The following is a 12,174-nucleotide window of genomic DNA, read 5'->3' on the forward strand; positions in this document are numbered from 1 at the left end:
TTTCTGACCAAGGCCTGATGGTACTACACTGGGCATGCTCTCATTAAACACTTACTTGTAATTGATCCCCCTCCCCCGTAGTCATTATAAAGAACTCTTATCAGTACGGAAGAAAAATAATCTAAAAATCTTTCTGTTTTTGAGACCTGTTATAGGGGTCAAGTCTCAAGGATGAGATGTTTGTTCTCTTGAAAGAAAGCCATGATAAAGAAGTACTTCTGACAAGCAGAGAGAGAGAGAGAGAGAGAGAGAGAGAGAGAGAGAGAGAGAGAGAGAGAGAGAGAGAGAGAGACAGAGAAAGAGAGAGCAAGCAATCAAGACAGCCAGACAGCCAGAAAGAAAGCAAGCAAGCAGGCTGAGCAAGCCATGGGGAGCAAGCCAAAAGACATCACTCCTCCATGGTCTCCGTATCAGTTGGTATCTCCAGGTTTCTGCTTTGAGCTCTTGCTCTGACTTACCTGGATGACAGACTACAGGATTGTCTTAGCTAGGGTTTTACTTCTGTGAGGAGACATCATAACCATGGCAATACTTACAAAGGATAGTATTAAACTGGGGCTGGCTTACAGTTCCAAAAGTTTGGTCTATTATTAGCATGGCAGGAAGCAGAGCAGCATGGAGCTTAAGGAGCTGAGAGTTCTACTTGATTGGCAGGCTACAGAAGGGGACTGTGCATTGTTTGAGCATAGGTAAGACCTCAAAGCCTACCTACAGTGACATACTTCTCCAACAAGGCCACACCTCCAAATAATGTCACTCCCTGGGCCAAGCATATATAAACCATCATACCATGGGCATAGATAGTTTTCTGGTGTTCCCTTCAGTGATCCTCCACCTTCTACATCGAGGAAAGGGTGGGGAGGGACTGAGCTTTGTAGCTTCTGTGCTCACCATTCACAGAAGTCTCCTGAGGATGACATAATTTGTCTTCTCCCTCACTGACATAATTTGACTTCCAAGTAGTGAACCTGGACTTGAACCAGAGGCAAAGCATTCCAAAAAGCCTATCTGTGTTCCCTACCTGCACCCAGCCTTGCAGGTGTGAAAGCCCAACGCTCAGCTGGCTCTTAGCTTCATTGACAAACCTCCTACTTTTGTAACTATTAATAAGGATGCCTTCCTAACATGAATATTCATTCACCTTCTCCCTGTACAGCATGAAAATTCTCAAGTTACTATTTAAGGGGTTCAATTCAATCTTAACAGAGACATTAAAATGATTACCTGAATGCCATTTGGGGTGCAGGGCTGTTTTCTGGTGTCAATATTTTTTTTCTGGAGTAATAAATTCTTTCAGCTTCTAAATCCCCTATAATTCAGTCAGTAAATATTTAACGAGCACTTGCTACATGCTAGTACCGCTCCAAACACTGGGGTTATAGAAGTAAATAAAAGAAAACCCCTGCCTTTGTGTTCCAGCTGGAGAAGCAGCCACAACACGTGTATCATAATATTTAAGGTAATATTAGTAGTAGGTTACTGCTTTCTTTTTACTATTAGACACATAAATATTTGCCTATCAGCTGGGTATAGAAGCTTAAACTTGTAATCCCATCCTAGGGAGACCAGTAGGAAAGGTCACCCTGAGTTACATACCAAGATCCTATGTTAAAAGGAACAACAACTTGTCATATATATAAATATATAAGACAATTTATTCATTTATTTATTTATATCAATTTACTCCCTATCTTATACAAGCTCTGTCAGAAAAAAAAGTTCATTTTCCTAGTGGGCATTTCTGCAACCAGATCCAAAACCAAAGCTAAATAAAGGAGCAAAGTGTGATCTTTGCACTCTGTGTGTATTTTCCAACTCATGGATTTACACAAAACATGGCAGTTTCCAGGATAAAAAAAAAAAAAAGAACACAATGGGCATGATTTAAATATCACTTGCAAATATCGACAATGGAAGATGTCTTTGCAGGGACAGCTTTAGGCAGACATGCTAAATTTTGTCCCAAAGAGCAGGACCGATCTCCAACAGGTAGGAGATGCAAGCATGGCTTCCCTGACCTCTCATAATGTCAGCCCTGGACCCTACTGGGACATCTTTCAGGTCCCCGAATATTCCACATCCCATTCCTTCAGTTTCTCAAATGTGACTCTATCTCGAGACAGCTCTTTCTTCCTCTGCCGTCGCCCACAAGGTCCTTCGTCCTTCAGTTCTCAGATAAAGCATCACTTCCTCACCACTAAGGACACATGCATTTCTCCCAGTACACACCAAGCATAGCACACTTAGTCTGGACACACACTCAAGGAGCATCTTCCCTGGGTATAGCGAGCGTCCAGTGTTCCAGTAGATGCTCAAATCACATGTGTTACGTTGTGATGGTGATGGTCTTTAAGGTCAGTTACATAGGAGCATCTACAGAGTGCTGCACCATTACTGCTAAGACATAATGTGCTCAGTCCCTGGGGAAAGGCCAGCATTGAACACTTTCAGTTTTCATTAGAGAGCTGAAGATACAATCTGGTCAACCCACAGACCCCACTTGTGATGAAATCCAATGAGATTATAACAGGGTTGAAAATCCAATTGCCCATCAGTGTCCACCAAGTGTGGTAGCATAGCCCATTCCCTCGTGTGTCTGTGGTGACATGGGTATAAATGAACCCAGCATGCAGCTTGTACTCTAACAGTCTAGTTCTGTAACAGCACATGCAATTCTCTGCCCTTGTCAATGGTACTAGGTGACTACATTACTGCCTTGTCAATTTACTGTGTTTTTATTGTTACATTAGAGTGAAGTATACTTTAAAAAGGACAAGAAAACATTCTGCCCTGTGCTGGATGAGTTCATGCTCACGGTGTCTTTGATTTACACCAAGGGGTCACATAGGTCTGTAACATGCAGGCCCATGTTAATTCCCTCTGACATTCATACGATGACCTAACTGCGTACCACCTCAGTTCTTTGGATGCGTCCCTACCATCCGAGCTGAAGGAACAATAATGGCCTTCAGTTCAAATGGACTATACACAGTACTGATGGTTCTTATTCTATTAATGGAGAAGGCTGATATTAAAAAAAATAAAGAAAGAAAACTACTGAGTTTGTTATTTGTGAAAAAGGACCAAACAATCTGACATCAGGGAAGAACATGATTTCTCCTTTTAGAAAAGCCAACTTGAGGTTCTGGCTTCTTCCTTCCTTCCTTCCTTCCTTCCTTCCTTCCTTCCTTCCTTCCTTCCTTCCTCCATCCCTTCTTTTGTTTATTTGTTCCTTTGTTTTCTTCTTTCTTTTTTATCTTTTAAGCACAAAAGACAACTCAACTAGTGATTTATTAATTTTGCTTTTAATCTAGGGATAGTCCTAATTCCAGAAGAACAAGAACAATCCTACCAGCAGGTAGGTGGTTCTCAAAGAGCTGGCCACCAGCAGCTCACATCAGCTGCATGCTGCTGCACACTGAGAGTTCCTACAGGCACATCTGTGTGCCTGCTGGAGAGTGGACAGCAGCAGCTATCGGCATCCACACATCCAGCTCAATTCAATTATCACCCAGCCCTGGGCCCTGGAAGTCCTTGCATCAAACGCTGTCCATTCTGAGAAAACAGAAGGCTAGGAGATCAAGTTGCTGGTATGTACACACCTTAATGTTTATCTTCAGAAAGTGTGTGTGTGTGTGTGTGTGTGTGCGCACGCGTGCTCAGGTATGTGTACAGAGTGCTTATGTGTGAGCGTCCATGTTCATGAGTACTCAGCTATGCTTGTAGCTGAGCTGCACGTACATATAGTTCACCTCTGTGTGTGTGTCTGTGTATGTATGTATGTGTGTATGTGTGTGTGCCTGTGTATGTAAGTGTGTATGTGCCTCTGTATGTATGTGTGTGTATGTGCCTGTGTATGTATGTGTGTGTGTGTGCCTGTGTATGTATGTGTGTATGTGTGTGCCTGTGTATGTATGTGTGTGTGTGCACGCTCAGGTATGTGTACAGAGTGCTTATGTGTGAGCATCCATGTTCATGAGTACTCAGCTATGCTTGTAGCTGAGCTGCACGTACATATACTGCACTTCTGTGTGTCTGTGTATGTGTGTGTGTGTGTGCCTGTGTATGTATGTATGTGTGTGCCTGTGTATGTAAGTGTGTATGTGTGTGTATGTGCCTGTGTATGTATGTGCGTGTGTGTGCCTGTGTATGTATGTGTATGTGCCTGTGTGTGTATGTGTGTGTATGTGCCGGTGTATGTATGTGTGTATGTATGTGTGTGTGCCTGTGTATGTAAGTGTGTATGTGTGTGTACCTGTGTATGTATGTGTGTGTATGTGCCTGTGTATGTATGTGTGTGTGCCTGTGTATGTATGTATGTATGTATGTATGTATGTATGTGTGTGTGTATGTGTGTGTGTATGTTTAGGCAGGTGTCATCCATTTTGGGTTTTGTCTGTTGCTTGTGAAGATGCTATTTCACACAGGCCTGGAGCTCATTAGTAGGCTAGGCTGGTTGGCCAGTGAGCCCCCAGATCTGGGATTACAAGCACACCACACCCACACCTAGTATCGTTTTATAAAAACATGGATTGTGGAGATCAAACTCAGGCCCCCGTGCTTCTAAGACAAGTGGCTTACTGACTGAGCCATCTCCCCAGCTCTGGAGATTCATAACTACTATTCAGGAACTCATCATTTAAAAAATTATCAGCACAGTTTACATGCATATGTAGCAATTTTCAACTGATATGAAAAAAAAATTCTCCAAAATCAAATGGTCTAAACAGAAGTCAGAAACAGCGAGGGAGACTATGAAATCATCCTAAGATCAAATGGCAGGGGTAGTCGGGACTAGGGGTTTGTTGGCTAAGGTATGCGAAGTTTCAGTTAGTCGAGAAAATTCAAAGCAGACTATATATAGTGCAGCATGGTAAATGCAGATAATAATCATATATGTTTTAAAATTGCAGACTATATTAAACAGTCACCATGAAGAACATATAGATGACTGCTGGTTAACTACCTATAGTCTTTCAAATCATATATATATATATATATATATATATATATATATGTATACACACACATACACACACACACACCATGTTGTATGCATGTCTATGACTCTTATCAATTTTAAATAGCTAAAGGGCTGTAGTTATAGCTCAGGGGTAAAACACCTGCCTCACATGAATGAGGGCCAGAATTTAGTCCCCAGTACTGCACATCCATAGAGTTTAAAACACAAAATTAAAGAGTTGCTGCAGTCAAGAAAGATGACCAAACACAGCGGAGACAGGCAGCACCTCAGCACCTCAGGAGACTTACTTCTGTGTCATGGTTTACACAACTGTGCTTGCTAAAAGGGAACTTCTGGGTAGCCAGTGGTTTAGGCTAGACAAGGGTACTAGGATTCAAGTTCTTGTCTCTGCATCTACCAGCTATATGACCTTTACCAGGTAGCTATTTTAAATGAAGATATTATTTATAACAACTGGTGGGAAACACTGAACTATAGTCAAATTTTATTGGTTTAAATTCCCTCTTCAAAAGACTGCTTTCCCATCGAAATACAGAGGTATGGGGTATTGGTAGCTATCTCAGCAGGCACCGTCAGCCTGAGTTACTATACGTAACTATAAGTTACTATAAGGACTGGGTCAGTGAGGGGACTCAGTTAGCAAAGGTGCTTCCTGTCCAAGCTGATAACCAGACTTGGATTCCTGGAGCTTACATGGCTGAAGGAGGGACCAATTCTTAAAATCTGTCCTCTGATCTAGGAGACACGATTTCACAGTAAACTCCTGGTCCCTCTGGCTCTTACATAATCTTCTGCCTTCCTCTTCAGCAAAGATCCCTGGGCCTTGGGTGTAAGGAATTGTATTACAGATGTAGTGGTTGAGACTCAGTTCCACCATTTTCCATTTTGTTTGCTGTAGTCTTCCATAATTATATAGAGCAGTGGTTCTCAACCTGTGGGTTGAGGCCCCTTTGTGGGTGAATAACCCTTTCACAGGGGTCACCTCAGACCATTAGAAAGCATAGATATTTGTATTACAAGTCATAACAGCAGCAAAATTACAGTTATGAAGTAGCAACAAAAGTAATTTTATGGTTGGGAGTCATCACGACATGAAGAACTGTGTTAAAGGTCACAGCGTTAGGACGATTAAGAACCGCTGGTCTAGAGAATATTTTCTGACATTCATTTAAAACTGTACAAAAAAATATCAAGCTCAACTGAAAAAAAAAAAAAAACATTATGGTTTTGCTGCTGCAAATTGGAAAAGCATTCTATAGACGGCTGTAACATTTTTACTTATGTTTTGGAAGAGAATCTGAGAACCATACAAAACCCAAATTTCATGCTTCACTAGCCCTGTGAATCAAACATACAATAATGTGCTTCCTTACCAGCCTGCGGAATATCCTAGCGTAAGAACGACTTCAATCTCCACAGCTCAGCAGGGCCAAATCCCGTGACACTTGCTCGAGCGCACACCTTGAACACCACCCGCGGTGGTTAAATGAGGCTGTCGACTTTTGTTCTATTTGCTTTTTCAGCATGTCTTAAAAGCAATTACTATTCTATTACTGTTCACACAAGAGAAAATTTACCAGCTCGTAATTTAGAGGCAAGTGGAACAGACAGAGGAAGACGTAGACACCCACTCCACTTTCCAAGACGCAGCAAACAACACACCTAAATGTTTCGAAGACATACATCCGTCATACCAAATGATACTCTGGGCATGTCTTCATGCCTATTCATGAGAGACTCATCAGTGGAAAGTAGGCAGAGAGGAGAAGAAAGATAGGAAAACAGAACAGGAAGAGGCAGGTCGGCTGTGTCTTTTAAACCCAAATTGTTATTTCTGGCCCATTAAAATATCGAAATCCAAACGGAAGCCACTGGTCTCTGAGGAAAACTATCAAAGCAGAACCATCACTTAAGTAATAATATTCATTCAGGGAGCATAAGGAAAAAAAGCCTATAGATCTAACATTTCCAAAGCTGGCTGCAGTTTTACAGTCACTAAGAAATAAAACAATAAACTCACGTTTCATCAGTCCTATGGCCTATTACCATGGGCTCAGAGGGAAAGGCATAATACTCAAAGGGTACGCTCAGGGTAGCCTTCCAGACCACACCTACAGAAGCTTCTAGGCTTCTCCTAAGCTAGGCAACTAGGTCAGGGGAAAAGAAAAAGAGAAAATCAGGCCTGTTCTCAAGGTGTACTTGGTGTCTATTGGGAGGGGCTGCCCAGCCTTGTAACCACAAGTGTCTGTTTGGGTTACGGCTCCAGTAAGCAGCTTTGCAGAAGAGAGAGCATGTTAGTGCTTTAGAAAAGTGGCAGGACCGCAGAATTCAATGCCATTTCTCTGTCTGCCCAGCACACAGATGGGTAACAGCAGCATCCAGAATGAAATCCCAACCAGGGGTCTTTGACCCTTTCGTCCACTGCTTTCTGCAAATGCCTCCCACGCAGTCTCATTAGCTGACTCGGGTGCCACCTGACTCTCTTGGTTGGTTTTGTCTTCTGTCTCATCTTGTTAAGGTTAAAGTTTTGGGGTATTGCCTGGCAAGTGCTATTTAAAAAACAAACAAACAAACAAACAAAAAACAAAGCAAAAAAAAAAAAAACCCTTTCAATTTAATTGATTTCCAAAGGTAAAACTATCTTCAGCTGAAAACATCACTTTAAGCTTGGGAAAGCCTTGAAGAACAGACATCTGGTCGATAGTGCTATTGAAAATATGACCAGCTATAAAGTCCCATTTATCTGTACTTGTGGCTTTTATTAAAGCAGCCCAAATCCTTAGCAAATAAGCTTTCCCAGAAAGCTGATCGATGGAGACAGGCCAGCAGGACTATCAGTGATCCCTCAGGGACAAAACCCACTGGTGCTCACTGAGAGGACTGGAGTAGCTGAGGAAAACCTGCAAAGACCCTCCTACTACCCCCTCCTCAGGAAGACAGCTATGGCTCACACTCAGCTTCATTTGCAGATGGATTCAGATGTCTACACAGGATCGTTCAGTGGGAACATTCCTTTCCTGGCATCATGGCTCAGTGAGAAGGAAAGCTGAAAATTAGTCAGTCGTACAGGAGGGAAAAAAAAAAAAAAAGATGCTATCCCAGCTACCAGAGAGGAATAATTGAATGCAGATTGCCTGTTGCGTCTTTAATTTAATTTGGAGGCCTTTAATTTCTTACTTTCCTTCATTTGAAGCCAGTGCTTGGTGAGCTAATTTGTACCTGCTTCATTCTCTTCCTTTTATCTTGCCTTTTTTTTTTTTTTTTTTTTTTTTTTCATCAGCTGTGGAGATCAGAGCTCTATGAACAAAAGATGGAGCTTGCTTTGAGGCATTCTTTCCTTACATACTACGAATTACTTAAAAACAAATGTGTACATTTGGTCAATAGGAAGGCCTGAGATACAGGCCTCAGCTCTGTAGCCTTTCTTCCTCTCTCCCCCAGGAGCTGCAGCACTGAGTAGTTTATGAGTTTCTCTCTCTTTCTCCAAGGGAACAGTGTCTAGACTGTAGTCCACCTTGAATCGTTAATTCCAGAAGGGGTGCAGAGTGAGTCACCCCATCAATAAAACCAAGGACTTAAAGGCAAATAAACACCAAATTCTGGAAAACATACAAGAGGATGCGTAAAGCCCACTAATCAAGCACATTGGGCGTCATGTTGAGACTGAGATAAGGAGAATAAAATATGCGACACACATTAATAACAATAAAAAGCCCCGTCTGTAAGCATATACCGCTGGGAGAAGGGGACTGGCACGCTGAGGACAGGTACTTGCCTTAAACTGCTGTCTGAGAGAGAGGTTCTGAGGACTGAGTGTCCTACATCTTACGGTGACAACAGACAATACACTGCCATGTATTTTGTGTCTCTTCATAAAAAGTTACACCCGGTCTGAAAATATTTATTGGTAGTAGGACACTACTTCCAACTGTAGGAGACGGCAGTGCCTTAAAATTTCTCTTGCTTTATTTTTTAAAAATTATTTTCTCGTTGCCAATACAATTTTTTTTTCTCCCAACTCTTTTCCTCCCAACTCCCTTCCACAGGCCCATGGGGGGAAAACATCACCAATTTCCTTCTGCTCTTTAACTCCCTCCACACAAACCTTCCTTTCATCAGGGGAAGTCTCAAAGGAGACTGTATCTGAATTGTCTCCCTGGCTGCATGTGCCAACTTTTCTACTCGTGCCAACACCTCGTGCCAACAGGCTGAACACTGGGATAGAAGCAACTCTCCCCCCTTCCCAGTTTAGCCCCCCCCTCAAATGTCAATTAGCAGCAATGTGCACTATTTCTCTTAAACAAGACTACACGTCATAGGTAAAGCGACTTCAGAGTTGGGCAAGTTGGCTTAAAAATAAACAAGCATTTGGAGTTACAAGTCTTTGCTTCAAAACACAAGTCCTCCTTTTAGAAGAAAGAGCAAAGAAACAACTCAACTTTAAAATAAAAGTCCAACTTTAAAACAATCGTTTGGAAACCCTAATCATGGGTAGAACAAAAGCCACGCTATACACTAAACCAAGCTTATTTCTCTGGGGAAATGTGAACAGCAAGTCGCATGGGATGAGAGACTAGAGAGCAATTATTGCTTTATTTATTTATTTATTTATTTTTATCCACGGAGAGGGTAGAAATGGAGGGTGGCAAATAATTTTTAAGCAACCTGACATTAGGTGAAAGCACGCAGGCGGGGGCCACTTAGGGTATTTGATTGCTGGACACACCGTTGTTTAATGAATTTAGTATCCTGCTCACACACTATCCAGTTTTCTGGGGGTAACGGAGGAGCTGGGAGGCAAGGGAGTCGTTAAGAGGCTGAATGTTCGGGAATTTTAGGTGGAGAGCTACAGTCCCACGAGGCAAAGAAATTAAGATTTAATTCAGCTGTAACTAAGTGCTGGGGAGAGAGAAGGAGAGGGAGGGAGAGAGAACCATCAACTCTTTACAGACCTACAACAGAACAACCTCGAGAAAGGCCACCAGCTCTAGCTGCTGCAAGCCGGTTGCCTTCCAGGGAACACAAGCCACTTCAGCAGCAGGGGGCGGGGCGGCGCTCAGGAACTCGAGGCAGCAATCTTTCCAAGCCAATAGTGGCTTGATAAATTCTACTCAGAGCATGGTCCAGCAGGCCATCCGGAGGATGCCTGGGACGGGGTAGGGGTGGGGCCTTAAAGGCAGGGCAGAATAATTCTAATTCATTTGCTAATGCAATAGATAAGGACGGAAGGAAGACCCTCCCTCATACAAGTCGGTGTTTGCACCATGGACCAATTTTGCACCAGGGGGCTGGCTGTAGTAAAATTGATCGGTCCCTGAGCTGAGTTGTTACTGTTTCCATTATCCCACACGTGTCTCCATTCAGAATCACCTGTAGGCACTGATCCAGCCTCCAAGAAAATCAAGCCCAGCTCCAGCTTTGGGCGTCATCCAGTTGAGCAAATCACCTGTACTATTTACTTAGCACAACTCACGACCCGGCAAGAAATCTGACCACACAACTCCCCCACCAACACCCCTTCTCCACCCAGGCAGCCGGTGGAGAAGGCTGGGGACTGCCTATCTGCAGCTGCTCCACGCTGAGTCCAGAATGCGTGCACGGAGAGACTGAGAACTCAAAAGTGCACAGGAAGCACAAAGGGCATGCAGCCCCTCGGAGCCCAACTGCCCCTTGCCCCACCCCCCACCCCCAATCGGGGCCGGGCCACTACCTCCTGGAAGAGCTCCAGACTGTAGGTGTTGTCATCATCAGCGAAGAAGAGCACGCCAGGTTGCGCGCTCTGATGCTGATGCCTCTGGCGCAGCCAGGCGAGGCCGGCGTTGCGCTGTTCGGTGGCGCGCGGCAGCCACGGTCGCTTGTAGCGCCGCGGCGTGGGCACATGCAGGTGCGTGTTGGGCAGCCCGGCCCGAGCTAGGAAGCGGCTCACCAGCTCGCTGCGCGTCGCCCGGTCCTCCACCAGGATCCAGTGCAACTGCGCCACCTGGCGGAAGGTGTTGGCCAGGCGGGTGAGCTCGGCTTTCTGCACGGGGCGGCTGTAGGTGGGTGTGATGGCATAGATGGTGGGCAAGCGCGGCTCCGGCTGCAGCCGTGGCCGAGACTCATTCCGCTTCACCGCAGCATCACGCCCCGGGATGCTCCGCCGGAGCGGGACTCGGGAGCCTCCACAACCCACTGTATGGGGAGAGAAGTAGGGGCGAGAAGTGAGTTGGGGCGCGGGCCTGCGGGGGTCCACGTCCAACATGATGATGACGATCAGGATCCAGGGCAGGAGGATGAAGAAGCGGCTGCACAGCGCGGACTTCATGGTGCGCGCTCTCCAGCGTCTCGGACACCACCCCCGGCAAGGACTAGGCTCCGGGTGGGGGACCTCTGTGTGCAGTTTGGACGGCGGCAGCGTCAGCTATCAAGGAGCAGCGGCAGGCGCGCTCCCCATCCGGCCCGGGGCGTTGCGTGGACCTGGGCGTTGCGGGATCGGCGCAGATGCACCGCAAGCTAGAACTCCAGGAGGTGCAGGAGGACAGGCTGGGGCCCTGGGTCACTCTGGATGAAGTCGGCGGGAATCTGGACGCGGTCCAGCCGCGCTCCGCAGGTCCCGGAGTTGAGCCGAGTGCGAGCCAGGCAGCGGTCCCTGCTGCGCTCTTTTCAAGAGGAGTACAAGCCTGGAACCCACCGGCCGTTGTGCTTTGCCGCTCCGTCCCGCGTTGCTGCAGGCTAAGAGGATCTGGCTGCCGGCCTGGGCGAGTGCTCTGGGACCCTTTTGAAGGTGGCCACCGATGATGCTGAGGGCTTTCCTCCGTCACATGTCGGCCCGTGCAGCTGCGATCCCGGGTGGACACCGAGGATGCTGCGCCCCTAAGCTCCCTCCCGTTCGAGCAACGCGGCAGAAACCTGCTCTCCCGCCGCTCTCTTCTCGGAACCTCTCCCGGCTCCAGACAGCAAGAACCCAAAGCAGGGAAAGAAAGAAAAAGCGAGGGGGCGGGGGCGCTGCAGACTCCGGCGTCCTCCTAGCGCTCCGGTGGGAAGATAGCAGCGTTGCTACTGGCGGAGAGGGGCTGCGGGGCGGAGGCGGGAAGGGCCAAGGCTCTCTGCGGGGGTCTGAGCCCTGTAGCACCAGGCGCTGCCTGCGGGCAGAGGCAGAGGGAGGGAGGATGATCCCTGCTGGGTTACGAGACCTCTGCCTGTGGGGGATG

At 46.0% G+C, this 12,174-nt stretch overlaps 1 protein-coding gene across 1 annotated transcript in view; it reads right to left on the bottom strand.

Moving 5' to 3' along the window:
- The window catches only part of B3gat2 (beta-1,3-glucuronyltransferase 2), an 82,483-nt gene extending 71,096 nt beyond the window's left edge, over positions 1-11,387 (bottom strand). Inside the window, exon 1 of the mRNA XM_034521360.2 lies at positions 10,695-11,387. Within this exon, the coding sequence (XP_034377251.1) occupies positions 10,695-11,288 (594 nt within the window). The 5' untranslated portion in view covers positions 11,289-11,387. The remainder of the gene's footprint in view (positions 1-10,694) is intronic.
- Between the last annotated feature and the right edge of the window lie 787 nt (positions 11,388-12,174).

This window comes from Arvicanthis niloticus, chromosome 17 (genome assembly GCF_011762505.2).
Source record: "Arvicanthis niloticus isolate mArvNil1 chromosome 17, mArvNil1.pat.X, whole genome shotgun sequence".
Lineage (NCBI taxonomy): Eukaryota > Metazoa > Chordata > Mammalia > Rodentia > Muridae > Arvicanthis > Arvicanthis niloticus.